Consider the following 18680-nt stretch of genomic DNA (forward strand, 5'->3'; position numbering starts at 1 on the left):
AATTTTCCGCACCGACCAGCCCATCCGTGGATCAACCTCACTACAACCACGCTCGCATCGACCAACATGGATGACGAAGACGAGCCGAGCGACTTATTTGCTTTCAGTGAGGATCTTGTGCAACTTCCCAAATACAAAGCTGCCGGTGTGTCAACCGTGGACTTTGATGGACTGCTCTCGACTCCATTGAAGCTCAAGGAGGACTTGTCGGAGGGATGTGGGGGCCAGCTTTGGCCCGCGGGCATGGTTCTCGCCAAATATATGCTTCGAGTGCATAAAAATAACCTGAAAGGAAAAACGATGTTTGTACGCTCCAATTCTGAGCTCATTTTGATCATAGAATGCTAAGTATGTCTGCAGAGTTGAACTCGGTGCAGGAGGCGGTCTCGTCGGGTTTGTCAACTTCGATTTTGTAGACTCTATGCATGCTAATATCAATCATAGCCTGGCCGTTGCAATCGGCTCCCAGATTGACCAGCCCCTTCTCATCACTGACCAGAAGCCAATGTTCGCCCTGATGGAGCAGAATATTGTTCTCAACGGGCTAGAAACAAAAGCAAAAGCCGCGATCTACGACTGGGGAGAACCAGCTCCGTCGGAAGTTCCAAGTCATCCCGACATCATCCTTGCGGCTGATTGCGTCTACTTTGAGCCTGCTTTCCCGCTTCTTCAAAAGACGTTAGAAGACCTCATCGGGGAGAAGACCGTTTGCTACTTCTGCTTCAAGAAGCGGAGGAGGGCGGACCTGCACTTCATGAAGGCAATTCGAAAGAAGTTTGATGTCAGGGAAGTGAGCGATGACTCAGACAAGGTGTCTTATCAGCGCGAGAACATCTTTCTGTTCGTATTCTATCTGAAGATATCCTCAGCCATGTGCTAACAGCGTTGCAGTCACACGATTACGAGAAAATGAAATGATGAGACCATATAGTAGTCAATATATATGTGCCTCGATGCCCTAAAAAACCTGAGCATATTACACGAGGATTCCGAAGACTGCTTTTGTTTTCGAGTGTCATAAACACATGCTATGACGTCAAAATGGCATTAATTATGAACGTCCTTCTGGTCGGGGCTCAAAGCTGAAGAGAATATGCTAACACCCATCAATACGCTGCGCAAAGCTGCACAAACCAAAGAAATCTAAGATCACGCGAGCTCAACGCTCTGTTTGCCTAGTCTCGCCACTTCGAAAGGAGCATCGCCCTACTCGACTAAATCGTTCTTCCCCAGACTTATTTTCAACCACAAACCTCTTAGATCGAGTCAACGCTTTCAGCATTTTCCACAAATCCTCCTCCAAATCAGCATCCAATACTGACACAAGATCCACCGGGTTAGACGGCGTGCACAGATCTACGAGGCGCACGCACGTTCAATTCTCGAAGTCCTTTCATAATCGCGATTACACGCCATGCTCGTTCCCAAACAAGCTTGTCATTGTAGCCGGCCCAGTTGCTCGAGCTCGGGTCGAAATTTAGGAAGGCAAACGAGACTAGGCGTAGGTGACGAGCGGGCAGTATCAAAGGCGATATCAGTGATATGCATTCTAGACCTCAAGCTGCGCAGAATTAGCCGGAGCATTTCTGTCGTCATTCCCGCATGCTGGATATGTAGTGTATCAAAGCGTGTGCAAGATAACTAGAACATAACGGAAAGCGAATGCAGTGAATCAACCATCGTGAGAAGGAATCATGTCGTTATAGTGCCGAGGCATTCTGACCTTGGGCTTCTGACGAGAACGTGAAAACAACTTGGGGCGAGAGATGTGCTTGATCGACGCAACGAATGAATGCAAATGAAGTCATCAATAGCTAAAAACAAACTCATTTCTTACTTCCAATATACCAGGTGAATCAAGCTATGAAGGCGCTGGAATTGGACAGCACGATGAGTTGGAGGAAGGGAATCGTGAAGTTGCAACTGCGCGGGTGCCCCAAAGGGGGCTGTCTTAGGCATATGCAGTTTAGTCAACAGCAAAGGGCTACGTCTTGAAACCCTACATTATCCCCACACAGGATGCGTGAGGATTATAGCATAGCCCCGAATTTGAAGGCATAGATGATTGAACTACGATCAAAGTTTTAAGAGAACTCGTTCCCTACAAGATGATGGGAATTGGTGAAGTGTCCGTCCCCTTGGCACGGTCCTAGTTAAAGTCGAAGCGGGTCTAGTTTCAGACATCGCTTCTCGTCAATCCAGGAACCTCTTTTCTCCGACTTCATTCCATTTCGCTTCCACACCAGAACGGTTCCTGGCCGATCAAACAAATAAAGGCTCTTCTAGAAGCATCAGCACTGATGATCTTGCCAATTGAGATTCAGCGGGGCCCAAATATTCTAAGGCCAGGCCGGGGACTGGCGACAGTGTCCTGAACTGTGCTACAAGCTCGACCCCTTTGCGTGCTGAATACCCGGACATGTTCGAGCGGATCTATGCTAAATACAATGGCATTGTACTCGGTTGGCCCCGAGAGCTTTCCTCACCTAGACACCTAGGCTCGTGGGTAGTTCGTGAAGGGTCTCCTTTACTGCCCCCGAGTCCTCCTTCTGACAGCTTGAAGCTAGGAGACGGTATGCCTAGTTCTTACTGCGTGTGGAGGCGTTCGGCATCCGGGACCCGCAGGACATACCCCGGCTAGGATTGTGGAGTTGAAGATTGAAAAATCTTACCTCTGCGAAGCATTCCCGGTATCCCGGCCGCAAACGCCAACCCCCACCATTCACCCTTTTAGATGTGGAACACGAGCTTCTAGAGCAATGGCTGCGCCGGATTTTCGAGCAGGAAACCAAAACGTGATACTGCGCAGACGCCTAAGGAGAAATTATGGGGAAGTATCCAGTCTTCGATAGATGCGAAGGGTGAAACCGCTCGAGGACCTATACATTTAGTTCTCCTCACTCAGTGCTTCTCTTTTACGCCTCGAACCTCGATATAGAGGCATCATATCTTGTTCGAAATCCTAGGCGCAAGATTATAAGATGCGAGGTGGAATGGAAGTTCATGCGCAGTTAACGCCTTTGCGTAGTTCATCATCATCGCCAATCTCCCCGAGGTCTCTTTAAGGCTTCCACACCAGAAGTCGACTATACCCGCATCGAGACATTCGTCAAAGCTCAATGCTATGAATATGGAACCAATTCCCCGCCACGAAGCTTTGGTGTCTCCTTCCCGAGAAAGAGGAACCACAAATTTCACGGATACTATCATCGCCATTCCGCAATGGTTTTGTCATTTCGAGGCTGTTCGTTTTCTTTCCGCCGGAGGATCGATATCTGCTTGCTGTACTCACCGCGTAGCTTGCTCAACCGCTTCAGTAAACGTGAGGACTTGGAGGCTCGCCAAGTGACTAGGAGATGAAGGCCGATCCCCGATTCGAAGTTTGCGAGAGGTTGGAATGGTATTCTTGCACTTTCCCTCGTGTTTTGACCCATCGCGGAGAATTCCGCGAGAAGCCACCCGCTCAGCCATAATCTTTCACTTGTGGCTTGACAGCGCGCACGAGTGAGTCTATATGTTTGGTTTAATTCTGCCAGCTCCCCAGCTAATTCGAGCAGCAGGTCAGTCGGCGCAGTTGGTTCAGCTCAAAGTAAGTACAACAACCTGCAAGGGCTGTGAGTTCAAATCCAGCCCTTGCCAGGAATCGACATTATGGCTGTTTCCTATAGATTCGACTGAAAAGTCGCGCGGAAACGTAAGTCCATCGTCGCGGAAGTAAAACTGTCCGGGGTTTTCTACACTCTCCACCGGGAGGGTGGTCTTTTTGCTTTTTGATTCTTATTTTATTTTGGCCCGTGGTGCGGGAAAGCTAACGCGGCATGAAAGGTTGACGGCGAGTTTTCCGCGGTGGCTCAACACACCAACATCATCGCGCAGAGTTACCATCCGATGATTCTGCATTCAGACCAAGAACTCACGAATCTATCCATGTGTACCAAAACATCTTGCGCGCCTTCCGACTAACCAAGTAGGCGCCGAACCGAACCCTGGATGATGTGGTTCCGGAGGAAGTCCATGGGTTGGTAAGTTTTCTTTTTTGCCCTGGAAAGATGAAAGTCCTACTTCCCATTGGTGGCCTCCTTATACGAAAGTTAGTTCTGGTGTGGTTTTGCAGGAGAAGGGGTGCTATAAAATATGGGACACTAAAACGAATGGGACAGAGGGACGTAGAGGTTTTAGCCAAGAATCAGTGGGAGTTTCCCCCTTCTATAAGGCCAACGAGCGAATGGCTCGTGCCGTCCCGCGGGCAAATGCATGTCAAGGGGCCCCGAAGTTGTTTCCAGCCAGTGAAGCGCGTGAACGGTGGAATGTTTTGAGCCTCGCGGCCGTCCATTGGGTTTCATCTTTGCACTGCGCCGCAGGGCTGGTTGCGTCCACTACCTTCGGACCACCACTTGCACCACACCATCTTCGGCGCACGTACGGCCTCCGCGGCCGCAGAACCACAGCTTGCAACATAAGCGAGGCGGTTGTTTCATGGAATTGCGGAGAGGCACATCCAGTGGGTCTCCTGCTGGCCTCTCGCTGCATCTTCTGCACCATATCGGTTTCCCGAATATCCAAAACCAGACACGTGCGAATGCGCGAGAGAACGTTCGAGCAGAGAGCCGAGCCGCGATGAAAAGGCGCAGGCCTCCTTGCGCAGTCTTTTTGAAACCACTAAACTTGCCACCAGCGTCTACATCTACTCCTTTCTCTGTTTTAGCGTACACCAACGACTCTATCGTTCTGATCATCCATCGTCAGAACGGGACGTCCTCCTTGCCGATATATCGAAAATGCTTCCTTTTCAGGATATCATACAGTCCTTGAGCTTCATCGTCCAACTGTCTCATTTCATCTGCGATACTTTCCTGCGAAGCAGACCCCAAACTTCCCCACACGCTTCTATTTCGGCTCTAGAGCGTGGCCCTTCACGTCAGCCCCCGGCCGTCCTCGACAGGACCTCGAGCTAATCCCTCCCAGCTTCTCAAGAGCCCGAACCTCCTTTGGAGTCCTACAAACTCCCAACGATCGATAACCCACATGAGACGGTTCAGAGACAAACACCATTTCCCTCATTCCATGGTCCCCTGATTCGACACGGCCGACCCGCATCTGATGGTCTACATGGAGCAGGTAGCCGAACTGCAACCAACAACTCCGACAACATTCCCACAGCCCATGAGACCTGGCTTTATCGTTTACGTAGATTTCCTCGTGGAAGTCGTCGAGCAGCTTCGGTATCGATAAGTGCTGCCTGATACTCGAGTACACTGAATTCTGTGGCTATGCAAGAAACATGAGCACTGGAGAATGTAGCATGCAAAGCTAAGGGCATCGCGGGATGGGGTTTTGAATGGCAAAGAGGCGTGCTGGTCACGCACCTCATCTTTCACACATAGGTCGGGTAGAATGTCTGCTTTCTCTTTCTGTAAGGTTTGATGGGATTACAACGTTTCAATTTCATATGGCAGGCCCCACAAGGGAAGGAAACAGAAGGCTCGCTAGGAGGAGAGAGCAAATCTTTCAGATTGATCAGAATATAATTTATGAAACCCCTTACGCCCCCTCAATATCGTCCCCATTATCATGAAGCAACCAAAACAGACTCTAAATTCATCATCTACGAACCATCCGAGCTGTTGCTAAGCCTGATCTCCCCAGACCTTTCCCTCCACCGCCGATTTGCCCTTACCTTCACACCCCCTCTACAAACACTCGTCTGCCAACGGCGCAAACATCACCACCAACCACGCCAGCAATCTCCCTGTTACAGCCCTTGTAATTCCAACCCCAAATCCTCCCCCCTCTCTCCCGCTCCCTCCTCGCCCACGCATCACGCGGCCTCACACAACTCCACCGCGCTCGGCTCACACACAGACCTACCGCCGGAAGGGTCGGCCCTATTGGAGCTGATGTAGCGCACTGTGGGGCGTCTGACGAAAGGAGATGGAGATGGTGGAGATGGCGAGTTCTGGGAGCATTTGTGTGCGAAGGGGCAGGGCGAATAGACGAACACTTGATATTGGGAGAGCGGAGGACAGGCGGCCTACGATGGATACAGATAGCCGCCTCTCTACACTTACTACGACACAGCCTCCCGAGCACACTTCCTCCGTCGCCGAGCAAATCAACCAGCACACAACACCATCATACCCCAGGGTTGAGGCTGAGCGGAAACGCTATCACCACACTCCGATACGGCATCTGTGCACGCATCTGCAGCGGCGCGTGCTCGCGCCCCCCCCCCCCCCCCCCTCTTTCTTCCAAATATATTCGTTACAAACATGCAGAAGTGCTCTATACCAAGACGCTCCACTCCAGAACTCGCCTACCGATGTTACCATTTTGCTAGCGCTGACACGATGTTCGAAGCTATTCGACGCTCACGAAGTTTTTCGAAAAAGGTTGCAAGCCAAGTCGAAGTCTGGGTGTTGGGCTCTTTTCCGCTAAGTAGTTAGCTGAGTATTCTGTAATTTTTTAATTTTTTTTCCGGCGCTGAGTTGCTGTGGAAGAAAGGGAGTGATATATAGTAAGTTTGTGACTCGTGTGTGGAGATTTGAGCTAGCGGGAGGAGGACGGTTGGAAGGATTGGGATTGTCTAATGACGTGAATTTCAAAGCGATCACTTGACCCGTGCCTAAATCACGTGCGGCGTGGATATCTGTTTGTATGAAGGGATAGTTTATATCCTCATCAGCTTCTTTCCTCTCCAGTGCAGTGGTCGACTCGAGCCGACCTTGATTGAACACCCGCCAGAGAGGTGTTCTATGGCTGGGGCAGTGCTTGAGCAAACCAGGGCAGAGCAGTCTGCTACGGAGTGGTGTGATGGCTTCGTGGTCCACTGATCAACTCATCCGGTACCGCCTGCCGATGGGAGGAGGGAAGAGAAAAAGTGGTGACAGGAGCGTTCTGGAACATAATGATGCTGAGCAGTACGAAAAAAAAAATGATGAGACTCATTAGAGCATGGGGAGGATACAAATCAAGCTGACTTGACACAGATACACTCGCGGTGAGCAAGCGATGGAGATATGGAAGAGCATGAGTAGCTAGTGGTGTTGAGTATCAGAAGAGGATGATAGCCCACCGCGCCCCGAGGGACATTCTTGCTGCTTCCGAAGGATTTTGAAGAAACCTCCCAATCCTCCATCGAGATATTGCTCATCTTTGTTTGCAATATGGTGGCGGCGGTATGGTTTTTTATCAACCAAGCCAAACGCACTCTGTGGGCCAACATCTAGCCTTGCTCGAAGGCTTTATAGGCACTCCATTAGCGCAGTAACGAGACTGTCGAGGTGACCCTAGCATGACTAAACGATGGTATCATATTGCAATATCAGACTCTGCCCCTGGACAGCACAGCTCACCTCCCTTCATCTATCCAGAACACTTGCTTCCCTAGGCAGAAAGGTTCCATTCCGCCGCATTGCCCAAAAAAACCCAGCAACATACCGATTATATATTATACAAAGACCGCCTCGCAATAACCCCTCCCTTTCTTGGGTTACACGCTCGTTAGCCAGAAAATGATCCAGAGACGATTCATGACGTCTCTCGTATTGCCACCCCCCCGTCCCATTGCCAGTATGCAAACCCGTAAGTAGTTGAGAGAGAAGGAAAAAAACAAACGCAATCCAAGCCAGTCCAGTCTCGATTCGTCATTTCGGAATTGTGCGTGGAAGATGCAGACGCCGCCCCATCCATCCAACGGGAATTCCAAGTTTTTCAACACCTCCCTCCCCCCCAAAAAACCCCAAATCCCATGGACTCCTTTTGGCTCCGGCGCTCGAATGATATAATACAGGAAAGACGGTGGTGCAGGATAGAGAAGATGCTTATGTATTAGCGCTCGCGTTTGGCTGTTGCGAGTGAGGGGTCTAAGACGGTGGCGTTTTTGGGTGCGAGTTTGGCCCAAGCATAGACGGAATCGGTTTACGTCGTGCTTTCATTTGGGGCATTCGCGGAACGCCCTGGATGACTCGTGGCTCTTTCATGAGGGTGGAGTCCAATTTCGCAGGAACTAATGGTGGTTTAAGTTAGCTGACTGTTGGACATGAGCTGTCATGTCTTTGGCTTACTTCTGCTGGTTACCTGCCGATAATCTCCGGGAATGCGGGCGTTGGGAGGTGTCGCAGCAGCAGAACGCCACAAATGGTCGTTCGTGTCAGACAGGAAATCCGTTGTTGATTTGTGGAAGAAGGAAGTGCGACCACGATTCTTCTTGGACAAAATGATCTGATCGAAAAGCTTGATAGTAGGATCGTCCGAACGCTTGCTCTCACGCTCGTGGATGAACTCGTTGAAAGCTGAAGATAGGTTAGCTCACCATTCGAGGCTTGCTATTTCGTGCCGACTGACCTTGCGTATCTTGAAGAGCCCTAATGTATTCCGCAGTCTCGTGAGGCAGGCTCTTCTGGAACTCGTCCATCTTGAACCTGTATATCAGCCCAGATTTCTTCTGATCGCCCGACGCCGGGTACATATGCCGGCGGTATGTGTAGACGAGACTGGCGAAGCAGCGAACAAAAGCCGCTCGAACCTGGTCCGCGCGAAACGCCGAAGGACAGACCACAGCAATTTGATTAGCGCATCGGCCGTGGGCGCAAGCACTGCAGCCTACGGAAATGTCAGACGCATGTAAGGTTGCACTGCATGTGAGTCACTTACCTGTACACCTGTAAATTCCCTCGTCCGATTTCTCATCGCACACTGAGCAAGTCGCCTTCTCATCACGTGGCCGCCAGTGCAGACAATGCCCTTCGACCCAACGCACAGTTTCAGTGTTCCGAACGGGCTGCATGAGCATCCCAGGCATAATGGTAGAAGCGGCTAGGGTTGACTGGGCGTATACAGACGGGGCGTACGATGACGGAGCCCGGATCTCGTGGCTCAGCGTCGATGTCGAAGCGCTCGGAGCGTGCCCAAGGAATGGCTGACTAGGGCGTCGAAGAGTTGGTACCCGCTCAAACCCAAACTGTTTAACCTTGTTAGATATAAATGTAATGGCGGAATCTTCAGAGCGTACCGAGGAGCTCCGCCTTGATGAGGTCTCGAAATGTCCTGATCGCTTTTCTCGTAAATTTGCTTGGAGAGCATATGCAGAATCGCTTCTAGAAATTGGAGTGGTGGGCATAGGCGGGAATGCCGTAGAAATTGGCGATATTCTTGGAGAAGGGGGGGAGTTTGTCTTCATCGTCGACGCTGTGGATGGCCTTTCATTGCCACGGCTGTGATCGTTCCTAGACTGTAGGAAAGCATTAAATATCATAGGTTGAGCACCGGAAGGCTGGTTGGTTCCAAAGGACGTGGAATTTAGTCCAGCGTAAGTCGCTAGGGTGGATGGGGCGGGTTTATGGGTGAAGACAGTTGGATTCTCTGAAGAGAAGGCGTCGTAAGGGAAAGCCTCTTGAGCATATGCAGGAGGTCCTACAGGTACGCCGTATCGGTTGTGATGAGGTGCAGCTAGTTGAAGCAACGAAACAAGCTTCCGTCTCTGCTGACGAGGTAGAGAGATTGGAGGGCCAAAGTTGCTTCCTACAGAGTCGTGATCCAGATCCACAAGAACGTACTCATCCTCAGGGTAGTCGGCAGGCTCGTATCTGCGCTCTATACCCACGATGTACGGACATGGCGCTTCTAGAGTTTGTACGAGACGAGCTGGAAGCACAGGGATGAAAACGCCAGCCCACTTCAGAGGATATAGGAGATTAGCCAAGGCTGCGCTGGCGAGATGAAGCATGGCAGTGTGATCTGACAGGAGGATGATCCTTGCCTCTGTCAGGACATATTCAAACAGGGTGACGACGTTCGGAATCGAGAGTGACCTAAAAAGAGCGTAAAGATCGGTGTTCCGGGACCCGGGCAATTCGTTGACAGCCTCCTTTCGTGCGTAAAGGCGAAGTTCTCGGACCGCAATCTCTACCTGAGTAATCGAGGTTATCGGACTCAGCGCTTCAGCACAAAGGTTGACGACGTATCGCTCCAGAGGCTGCCACATGCCAATCTTGGGTGAGCTTGCAGGCACTCGGAGCACTCCTCCATTGGTCATTGGGACCACGACCGCTTTCAGCCACTCTTTCCAAAAGCTCGTCATGCCACCGTCTCTTCCAAGGACTCCGTAAGCTCGAGGTATCCACAGGCCGGTCTCTCCATCGGTAAGTCCTTCGATTTTAGAGGCAGCGGCGTGCCTAACTGGTCGCAACAGATCCGTCATCAGGCCAATTTTCTCTTCCACAGCGCTGATGTCGTCTTCCAGCTGATCTCGCTCATCGGATCCGGACGCCACGCTAGGCAATAAAGCTAGTAGTCGGGACAATTTTGCCCTCTCTCCAGCTAGTCGTTCCCCAAGGCTGCTGGCCAGCTCCCGCTCCTCTGTGTTCATATTTGCTCTCCGCCAATCCTCGCATTGGCGCTCCAGTCCTTCGGCCGCTTTGGCGTTTAGAGGTAGCCATGTTATTAGGCATATGCCATGCAGCTTGGAATTATCCCCGTTGGTCATTGCAAATCCATGCCAAGTTGCTCTTGGTCGCTCATCGGAGGACATGACTTTGACGTCGTTTGGAAAAGCAAACATGGGCACGTAGTCCGGGAAGGGATTGCGTCTTCGCAGCTCTTCCACCATGTTCTTTGGCGGGTATCGATCCAATAGCACAGGCTCGTAACTCCGCAGAAGTGGATGCATATCGGGGGCGGTTTGGAAGGGCTGCGGGGCGGGGATGACTGAGTTGTAGCCACTCAATCGCTTCGAAGTCCGAACTGAGGCTTGTGGGGTGTTAGCATTCTCTACTATCGTAATGGCTCTAAATCATGGGCGTACCTTGACGGGCCATTGAAGGCTGTCTCTTGAGGCTGCTCATGGTCGAGATGCGCCTCCGTATGCTGCCCACGCCAGACCTCAAGTTCCCCACGTCTTCATTCACGATACGTTGTGGTTTTGGCCGTGGCTTCGAGGGCCGGTTCTGCTGCGCAACAGCGCCGGCATTATACTGAATCTCCTCGAGGAACGTGTCCCGCTCGGACGCAAACTTGCGGAGGGCCTGCTCGAAGTCGGCATCGCTGAGGCCTGAGCCCGTCTGCACGCCCTTGATGGTCGTGCTGCTCCTGTTGCTGGCTGAGCCCTTCGCGTCGGGGCCAATGATGCTGCCAATGGACTTGCGAGGCTCAAAGCTTAGACGGGCGGATCGGCGGTTCGCGGCGTCGCCATTGGGGAAGCCATCCTGCGAGGTCGGGCGAGTGGTGGAATCCGTCTCCAGGGCCTTGTCCTCTTCAATTGTGGCATCGACGTCGACGGGCAGGGCCTGGACGCCGTTTGGCTGGGCGCGCTCGTCGTAGACCTGCTGGGACTCGACGCCGCATATGAAGAAATAGTCGGCCAACGGCGCAGAAGACGAGTCTTGGGCGGACGGGGCTGGAGCCATGGCGGTTGCTAGAGCATGGGATGTCGCTTGCTCGATGCAAGGAAACGAGGCCGGGTGTCGAGGGCGCGCGGCGGACTGCTCATATCATTGCTCGGAGGGAGAAAAGTCGGGGAGCGAGTGGTGGATGGCTCAACGGCGGGCACGCTGCGTGGCAGGTGGACGCGGAGCTTTCTTGTGCAACCGTGGAAGCTTGGTGCCGGCGGTACAGCGGTGCAGCGGACGCGGTGAAGGGGACTCGGCTTGGGCGGGGGCTTGGATGGAGCAGCACCTGCAGCGCGCCCAGTTGGAAGTGCGAGCAGAGCAGACGGAGGGTGTGGAGGAGAAGTGGTGGAGGTAAAGCGTGTAGCCAATCGCGGCGAGGAGGTCCCTGGCCCTGGGCGAGAGATAGATATGCAAGTAACAGGATGGGCCGCCAATTGGCCCTGCCCACAACGGCCGGCAGCCGGCCAGGCTGGTCACTCGCAGTCGTGTGTGTGTCGCACGGTGCCAGCAACACCTGCGACGAGCGCACCACGATCGGATCAGACGCCGCAAAGGGCCAGCGGCGTCAGCGCGGCGAGCTGGGCGACTGAGCGGCAAACCTCTTCGGGCGGCCGTCGACGAGCTGCCAAAAGCGACGCGCAGCCTGCCATCCAGGGCGGCTCGAACCCACGCCTGCGCCGAAACGGGGCCTGAGGGACACTCACGCAGGCGTTCCTGAGTGCTCGACTGCGTGCTAGCGTCGTCGCGAGCCTCTCCGTCAGGGGCACGTCGCGCGCCAACACCACGCTGATCGCCCGCCGCAATCAACGTGCACGGCACGATGGAGGGGCGCCAGTCTGCAGCAATCTAATTCCGACAGCGCAGCGGCCAGCGGCCAGCGGCCTGCAGCACATGGCGGCGGCTGGCGACAGAAGCAGCGCACAAACAGGGCGGGAATAGGGGAGCCAGGCCCAGCAGTGCGCAGCTTCATGTGTTTATCGCATCGCTGTCTCGTCTCACAGGCTGGGCGCCGGTGCAGGCCACGACGCCGTCCCCGGTCGGTCGAGACTCCGAAGCCTCCACCGGGATACGTACATACGTGCATACGTGCATACGTGCATGCGTGCTGCTGTGCGCATGCGGCGGAGCGCTGTGAAAAAGACCCCGAATTCTTTTCCGTCTCGTCCGTCCCTGGAGCTGCAGGGCGAGTGGAGACGCATCACATTCACAAAACCCCACGGCGCCCCAGGCCCGCTCGCATGCTGCTGCACACTTATCTGCCCGGCGACGGTTCGATTCTGGAGAAGATACACAACCCTCCAGCCTGGGGATCGCGCTCCTGCTCCCGCACTAACACAGCTGCACGCAGGGTCCCTGGGCCGGCGACGCTGCTTGGCTGCAGCGCGACTGTACTTTTAAAACGCACTATCCCCAGAACTGCCACTGCTAAACTCTCCTGTCCCTCTCGTGAAGCCACCTCGCGTCGCGCCGCCTCCTTTCCCGCGTCTGCTGCAGCTCTCCCACGTGAACGAGTACAGCGTGACTACAGCTTCGAAGATAGCATCCGCCGACGGCACGCTGCATCTCTTAGACGTCCCCTCCCGTGAATCCCCATCCCGGGCTGTGAGCGCCTAATCCAGGCCACGATGCCGGCTAGCTGCAGCACAGCCTGCACGATAAAAGCTAATCTGCCATATTAACGTCATGAGATCTTCCGTAACTCCCTAATGACCGCCGACGTTTAGTGCTGCGAGATTCCGAAACAGCGTCTAGCTCCCGTAGCTAGTCGCAGTATAGCGTGACAGTAATCCGGGCCTCCCCAATGTGATTAGGGGTCTCTTTGGAATCGGAAACAGTGCCGTCTGCTGCTTGTGGAGGCGGGATTGCCCCTGTGCTAAGTGCCGAGGTGGAGACAGAGACGTGTGGTGTTGAGGTCTCATACTTTGCACGGTTGTGCCACCAGTCCGTCACCGTCGACTAGTGAGCCACCCCGTGCTCAGGGAGCCGCGATCGCCCAACGCGCTCCGCCACTGGATAGTCAGCTGCCCGAGAACCTTTCGCGGGTCGCCTGCAGGGAGCCGTCCAGCGCTGTCGCTAGCCTCGGCCTCGTCTTGCTCTTCGAGGAGAAAGGCAACTTGAATGATATCACGTGGGTTCAGGATGGGCGAGTGTGCGGCTTCCGGGCCTGGGACTCGCAGATCCCAATTCAGCGACGTTGACTTGAACGGTGGCTTGGGATTCACATTAACGGCCTGCGCGTGAGAGTTAGTGACTGATGCTGGTGAATAGAGAGATTCATTTACCTCCAGGGAGACTGCGCTCTCACCCATGTTCTCCAGCTGCGCTTCCAGAGCATACTTCGAAAGCCGTCCCCGTGTAGGCAGATCCCCAGTCTTCGTCCGCACGCTCAAAAGCTGCTGAGCGATGAACTGATACAACTTCCTAAACGTTCGAACGCGGCCACTCGCTGCCTTCCCTTCACCGGCCAGCTGTGTCTCCGTGTACGTGACTGTGACTGCGAGGACATGCGGCCCCTCCTCCTTGAGCTCGAACCGCAGGATCTTCTGCAGCGATTCACCGGGGCCAGGCGACACTTCCTCCTCTTCCTCGGCACCCGCTAGATCCAGAGCTACCCCTGCTGCGACCGAAGGCGTCTGCATGTCTGCTGCTATCCTGACGCCGCTTATGGAGCGTGCGTGGTCCGATTCTTCAAGCTCATTGTTGGCACAGAGGGTGCACGAGAAGGTTTCGCCCACATAAGCGCTGCCGAACGCCTCGGGGAGATTCAGCACAGGGCTGACGATGAATTGATCGTTCACATTGTCAGAAGGGTAGCTTAGCGAAGCTTTGGGGGAGATTCCGAGGTCGGTCGAGTGCGGGAGTGGGTATTGGTATGCCAACGATGGCCGCGATAATCTGACAGTAGACGTGTATTAGCTCAAGCCTCTTGAGATGGGAGTCTAATTCTGACCGAAGGACCTTCAGGCTGACTGTGTGCGCCCCCTTGAGGCCCTCACCTGCGGACTGGGTTCGCTGATGTGCCATTACAGCAACGAGGACGATGGTCGAATGTTGTCCAGTGGAGCCTCGAATAAAGTAGTGGGGTTATACAAATCCTCCCTAATTAGCCGATGTCTTGCCAAGGCCGCCTCAACTTCGTCGCCAACTATTTTCCTTAGTTACACGAATCTTTAGAACAGGGTTGGTCGTGGTATTAGAGGGATGGGGTCTGCAGTTGATAATAACTCAATAGCATTACACCGCTGCGCGGACATGGTGATTTTATCAAACACTCCAAAAGGTTGTGGCAATTTGCGCAGCTCATTCTGCTGTATTAACAAAAGTGCAGGGCGAGGCGTCTTTGCTACTAAAGATATCCCAGCGAGGGCAGTTATAGATGTCTGTCCCGTTCTGGTACTAGGCGTAGAGGAAAACGAGGAACATATCAGACACACCTCACTGTACCACTACACATAGTATGCAACCCTTCAATCATGAAAGGTCTTCGGGCTACGGGATATTGATATATCCATGCAGTAATTGGCCCGTCAAAGATGAAAACGGTAGTACGAGAGTTTCACAGGCCGTGATCTTCGGCCTCGGGTCCATGTTCAATCACAACATCGATCAAAATGTAGGATGGGTACGGGACACTGAACGCCTATTGGTGACATATCGCACTCTCCGTAACATCACCGCCGGAGAAGAGCTCTGTGCGTATGCTAGATCTTGTTTTTTTTATTTTTGGGAGCGTCTAACACCACTCTCAGGCATCAGCTACGGGCCTCGATTGACTTTCAAGGACGCAGATAGTGGAGCCTACGTTCACGACGAAGAAGACGGACTAGAACAGTTGAATAGAATACAGCTTGCGTAGTGATTACACCTGACCTATCGCTACAAATCACACGAGCCTGAGACACTCCCTACTTCCGCACCAGGAATTACGCCTCCCGAATTTGACCCTAGCCGGAGACACGTAATGAAATCTATGCTGAATCAAAGGTGCCGCCAACGCCGATTTAGCAAAGTGAAACCGACCACACCATTTACTATCCTAGCAGCACATCCATTGCAGCTTCAGTTTGCACTAAGTTGCAGCAACTTCAGTCTTTGCCACAAGGTCATCTTCGCTATCGGATTGGTTCTCCTCCGCTTCCGTGCGGAGTTCGTAAAGAAGCTCAAAACAATCTTCCAGCAGCTGGGTAACGCTTCCCTGTCCGTCAGGTATGTCTGAACCAACCATGAACTTGCCGTCTACTCTCATGTTGTCAATCGAATTTAGCTTCATGCTGTAAGGGTAAAGCTCCCGTGGGGAGTCGATGCCTCCGGATTTCTTCACTTCTACCAAACATCGTTTCAGCGTATTCAGTTGATTGTAGATTGGCAGAAGGGCCTCGGAGACTGGTTCGGATGAGATGATGAGATGGTAAATGATGGCGTAGCTCTTCCGTAGGAGATATAGAAGAGTCTGGCACATTGTTAGCGCTACTACAAAATTATGCAGGAATACCCTACTCGTTGAGCATGTAGATCCGCCGGCACATTCGAAGCATCCAGGAAGTTTCCATTGACACGAGCCTCATCTATTCGGTCAAGTTGTCGCTGATAGCTGTAAAGGTCCGTCTCCCTCAGCGACCATGCTTGAGTGAGAGATAGCTTTTCCAGTTTGTTGCGAATTTCCAGCAACTTGTCGTAGGTCTCTTGGAATCTCTCATCGATCTTTCCCTGCCTAGACAGATTGTAAGCATAACTGAGTGCCAGCGTCGGAGAAGGACGTACTTCTGTTTGATAAGTTCGATCCAAAGGAAGCATCTTGAGAGCAAAGTCGCAATGAGATTCTTAGCATCCGGAGCAGGCTCAGGATGTTCGAGGGACAGTTTTAGTTTCCGCGCCATCTCCGCTAACTGCTCATCTATCGTGCCCTCGGTCTCGAGCAGAACGACTCCTTCTGCAGCGAAGCTTTCCTGAAGCTCCACGAGCTGTTGGCGGAAATCTTCAACTTCTGCGGTAGGGAACTGTGAGACTTTAGCCAGATGAAAACGTAAGGCCGAATAGTACTTCAGTACCTTTGATCTGGTGTTACAAGCAGACAGGGAACGGAGAATGGAAACCAGCTTGTCATACTTCGGGCGGAGTTCCGGAGTCAGGTGAGATAGGGATAGCTCTAGCTCTGATAGAATGTCTTGACAGACTTGAATTCGGGCTTCCAGAAGAGTCAAGAAGTTTGGACTGTAGCTTTCTCTGCCCCTTTCACAGTAATCTCGGGATTTCTGTAGACTGGTGCTGATAGACTCCAAATCTTTCGGAGAGAAGAAGGCCGCTTCTTTGAGATGCTCGAGTAGACGCTGCAACAGTGAATAAGCAAGAGCCCAGGATAGCCAACATCGCGTTCTTTACTTACTTTTATCGTTGATATGGCGGAATATCTGGTGTCCCAGGTTAGTCAGCATGTGGCAACAGTGGCAATTATGGATAGGAATTGAGGTTGCGTACACAGCAGGCGCTTCGTGATTTTTGCCTATTGTCAAGAATGATAGCGAGATGAGTTGGAAGCAATCATCCAAAACCGTATCGACTAGTGATTGGCCGAGGTAATCAGCGGCATGTATCGTCAGTTCGTTCACAGACAAGTACCTCTGTTCTGCTCATTGCGCCTGTTCGTCCGAAGCTCGTTGAGTACGGCCACTTGCTCGATGAGTTGATTGTACAAGGCTACTACATCCTCCGACTTGACATAGGTCGACCTGTCACCCTTCAGGAGCTCGAGGTCCGTTCGAATGGAGAGCAGTTTGTCCAGGATCGGCTGCTCGCGCGGGTCCAGTGGTATGCGCACGGCGGGAGAGTCGGTCATTGCTGGTTGCGCTTCAATCGTCGGTTGGGTCGGTGTCTTTGAGATGTTGTGGACGTGCAGTATCAAAGGGGCTGTCTCAGAAACTTTTTGGTGAGGCGGGGAGATAGATTGACATCACCGAGAAATTGAGGGGCAGGTGCAGTGGGGAAGCCGCTGGGGGCGAAGCTTTGGTCTCGTGACGCGTTTTCGTTCGGCCTGGAACCGTTTACAGTACGCCGTATTATTCGCTTAAGTCTAGCGCCGGCCTCCGACGCCCACAACTACACGTCAAAAGTTCCTCGACGACAGCGCACCTCCACCGACTACGACGTATCACGACTCTCTTCACACTGTCGAAATGTCAACCGCCGAGCTCGCAACCTCCTACGCGGCCCTCATCCTCGCGGATGACGGTGTCGATATCACCGTACGATTTCCCCAATTTTCAAGTTGGCAGATGCTAATTTACCACAGGCCGACAAGCTCCAATCTCTCATCAAGGCCGCAAAGGTCGAAGAAGTCGAGCCAATATGGACAACCCTGTTCGCGAAGGTGCGCATCCAGCGGGGTCAATTGGACAATTGAGGGACAACGGATCTGATTCGATACAGGCGCTTGAGGGCAAGGACGTCAAGGACCTTCTGCTGAACGTTGGCTCTGGTGGCGGAGCTGCCGCGGCTGCCACATCAGGCGGCGCTGCTGCTGCCGGTGGTGCTGCCGAGGACGCGCCAGCGGCTGAGGAGAAGGAAGAGGGTACGTGGCACTTTGGAGCTGCATTGTCAGCCTACTTGCGAGCGGTGCTAATATGTCCAATTTACAGAGAAGGAGGAGTCAGACGAGGACATGGGTTTCGGCCTTTTCGACTAAGCTTCTTCATCCCCAAAACGAGTCTGCATTTTGCCTTGGTCGGCGTCTCCTCATTGCGGCGGGTTGGCTGTCTATCCCAATACATCTTCCATTCCCTCGGCAAAGTCGCAGCCACTTTTTCTCCCTGTGACCTGGCTTGCTTTTTACAGTCAACGTTATCCACGGATCCGGACAGATGAATTGAGGGGTGGGCCTGGGAATAGCTATGGGTCCTGAAATGAAAGAGTCGAAAAGTGCAAATATGTTCTTAGGAAGTGACATCTTCGGCCATCTTATGCCTTACGCCATATCGGAATCGTCATTGAAGGAATAACCGCTGCAGTAGATATCTCAGACTCATAGAACTATAACAGGGCCACTCCAAAATCCGGCATTCCGCGTACAGCACTATGGAAGGAATTTATACATGCTTACATGATTCGTAGGGGGCTTGATGAAGGAATAGGCCCACGGCAATTATCCAAAACAGGTCTAAGTCGCGTTCTTGATCCTCTGATATTCTTCTTATAGTACTAAGACATAAGTTTGTGCACTCACTTTCGCCCCAGCTTCTAAATCCTCTTACTGAATTTTGATACACCCTGGGCATCGGCAACGTAGACCGATCAGAAGCGGTT

General features: G+C 52.8%; 6 protein-coding genes across 6 annotated transcripts; 3 read left to right on the forward strand and 3 right to left on the reverse strand.

Moving 5' to 3' along the window:
- Window positions 1-66: 66 nt before the first annotated feature.
- BDZ99DRAFT_488453 (uncharacterized protein) lies at window positions 67-913 on the forward strand (the record flags this gene model as incomplete). The annotated part of the gene is made up of 4 exons (XM_033722908.1): window positions 67-302; window positions 361-393; window positions 445-840; window positions 892-913. The coding sequence occupies 4 exons, from the start codon at window positions 67-69 to the stop codon at window positions 911-913; spliced, it is 687 nt and encodes a 228-aa protein (XP_033576493.1).
- Window positions 914-7862: 6949 nt separating this feature from the next.
- BDZ99DRAFT_520881 (dDENN domain-containing protein) lies at window positions 7863-11402 on the reverse strand (the record flags this gene model as incomplete). The annotated part of the gene is made up of 6 exons (XM_033725570.1): window positions 7863-8005; window positions 8064-8291; window positions 8344-8601; window positions 8653-8959; window positions 9011-10746; window positions 10802-11402. The coding sequence occupies 6 exons, from the start codon at window positions 11400-11402 to the stop codon at window positions 7863-7865; spliced, it is 3273 nt and encodes a 1090-aa protein (XP_033576494.1).
- Window positions 11403-13330: 1928 nt separating this feature from the next.
- On the reverse strand, window positions 13331-14408 carry BDZ99DRAFT_388542 (uncharacterized protein; the record flags this gene model as incomplete). The annotated part of the gene is made up of 3 exons (XM_033715579.1): window positions 13331-13615; window positions 13667-14279; window positions 14335-14408. The coding sequence occupies 3 exons, from the start codon at window positions 14406-14408 to the stop codon at window positions 13331-13333; spliced, it is 972 nt and encodes a 323-aa protein (XP_033576495.1).
- A 135-nt stretch (window positions 14409-14543) lies between these two features.
- On the forward strand, window positions 14544-15357 carry BDZ99DRAFT_417508 (SET domain-containing protein). Its single transcript, XM_033716823.1, has 4 exons — window positions 14544-14664; window positions 14713-14839; window positions 14901-15076; window positions 15134-15357. Exons 1-4 carry the CDS (start codon window positions 14586-14588, stop codon window positions 15238-15240), a joined length of 489 nt encoding a protein of 162 aa, XP_033576496.1. The 5' UTR covers window positions 14544-14585; the 3' UTR covers window positions 15241-15357.
- On the reverse strand, window positions 15134-17307 carry BDZ99DRAFT_571333 (uncharacterized protein). Its single transcript, XM_033728080.1, has 7 exons — window positions 17001-17307; window positions 16860-16941; window positions 16768-16792; window positions 16433-16711; window positions 16146-16381; window positions 15882-16095; window positions 15134-15834 (listed from the first exon to the last, which is right to left on the reverse strand). The coding sequence occupies exons 1-7, from the start codon at window positions 17215-17217 to the stop codon at window positions 15454-15456; spliced, it is 1434 nt and encodes a 477-aa protein (XP_033576497.1). The 5' UTR covers window positions 17218-17307; the 3' UTR covers window positions 15134-15453.
- Window positions 17308-17511: 204 nt separating this feature from the next.
- BDZ99DRAFT_417513 (ribosomal protein 60S) lies at window positions 17512-18545 on the forward strand. Its single transcript, XM_033716824.1, has 4 exons — window positions 17512-17623; window positions 17671-17748; window positions 17808-17949; window positions 18017-18545. Exons 1-4 carry the CDS (start codon window positions 17555-17557, stop codon window positions 18061-18063), a joined length of 336 nt encoding a protein of 111 aa, XP_033576498.1. The 5' UTR covers window positions 17512-17554; the 3' UTR covers window positions 18064-18545.
- Window positions 18546-18680: the final 135 nt, after the last annotated feature.

This window comes from Mytilinidion resinicola, assembly GCF_010093595.1.
Source record: "Mytilinidion resinicola strain CBS 304.34 unplaced genomic scaffold BDZ99scaffold_10, whole genome shotgun sequence".
Lineage (NCBI taxonomy): Eukaryota > Fungi > Ascomycota > Dothideomycetes > Mytilinidiales > Mytilinidiaceae > Mytilinidion > Mytilinidion resinicola.

What these genes read in the sequence shown, in the direction of transcription:
- BDZ99DRAFT_417508 (XM_033716823.1), top strand. Translation starts at nt 14,586, where the DNA reads ATGGGGTCTGCAGTTGATAATAACTCAATAGCATTACACCGCTGCGCG. An exon ending in TTTATCAAACACTCCAAAAG is followed by an intron (nt 14,665 to 14,712) that starts GTTGTGGCAATT and finishes ACAAAAGTGCAG; the next exon opens with GGCGAGGCGTCTTTGCTACT. An exon ending in TCACTGTACCACTACACATA is followed by an intron (nt 14,840 to 14,900) that starts GTATGCAACCCT and finishes ATATCCATGCAG; the next exon opens with TAATTGGCCCGTCAAAGATG.
- BDZ99DRAFT_571333 (XM_033728080.1), bottom strand. Translation starts at nt 17,217, where the DNA reads ATGACCGACTCTCCCGCCGTGCGCATACCACTGGACCCGCGCGAGCAG. An exon ending in AATCACGAAGCGCCTGCTGT is followed by an intron (nt 16,793 to 16,859) that starts GTACGCAACCTC and finishes CTGGGACACCAG; the next exon opens with ATATTCCGCCATATCAACGA. An exon ending in CCGCCATATCAACGATAAAA is followed by an intron (nt 16,712 to 16,767) that starts GTAAGTAAAGAA and finishes TCACTGTTGCAG; the next exon opens with CGTCTACTCGAGCATCTCAA.
- BDZ99DRAFT_417513 (XM_033716824.1), top strand. Translation starts at nt 17,555, where the DNA reads ATGTCAACCGCCGAGCTCGCAACCTCCTACGCGGCCCTCATCCTCGCG. An exon ending in GGACAACCCTGTTCGCGAAG is followed by an intron (nt 17,749 to 17,807) that starts GTGCGCATCCAG and finishes GATTCGATACAG; the next exon opens with GCGCTTGAGGGCAAGGACGT. An exon ending in GGCTGAGGAGAAGGAAGAGG is followed by an intron (nt 17,950 to 18,016) that starts GTACGTGGCACT and finishes TCCAATTTACAG; the next exon opens with AGAAGGAGGAGTCAGACGAG.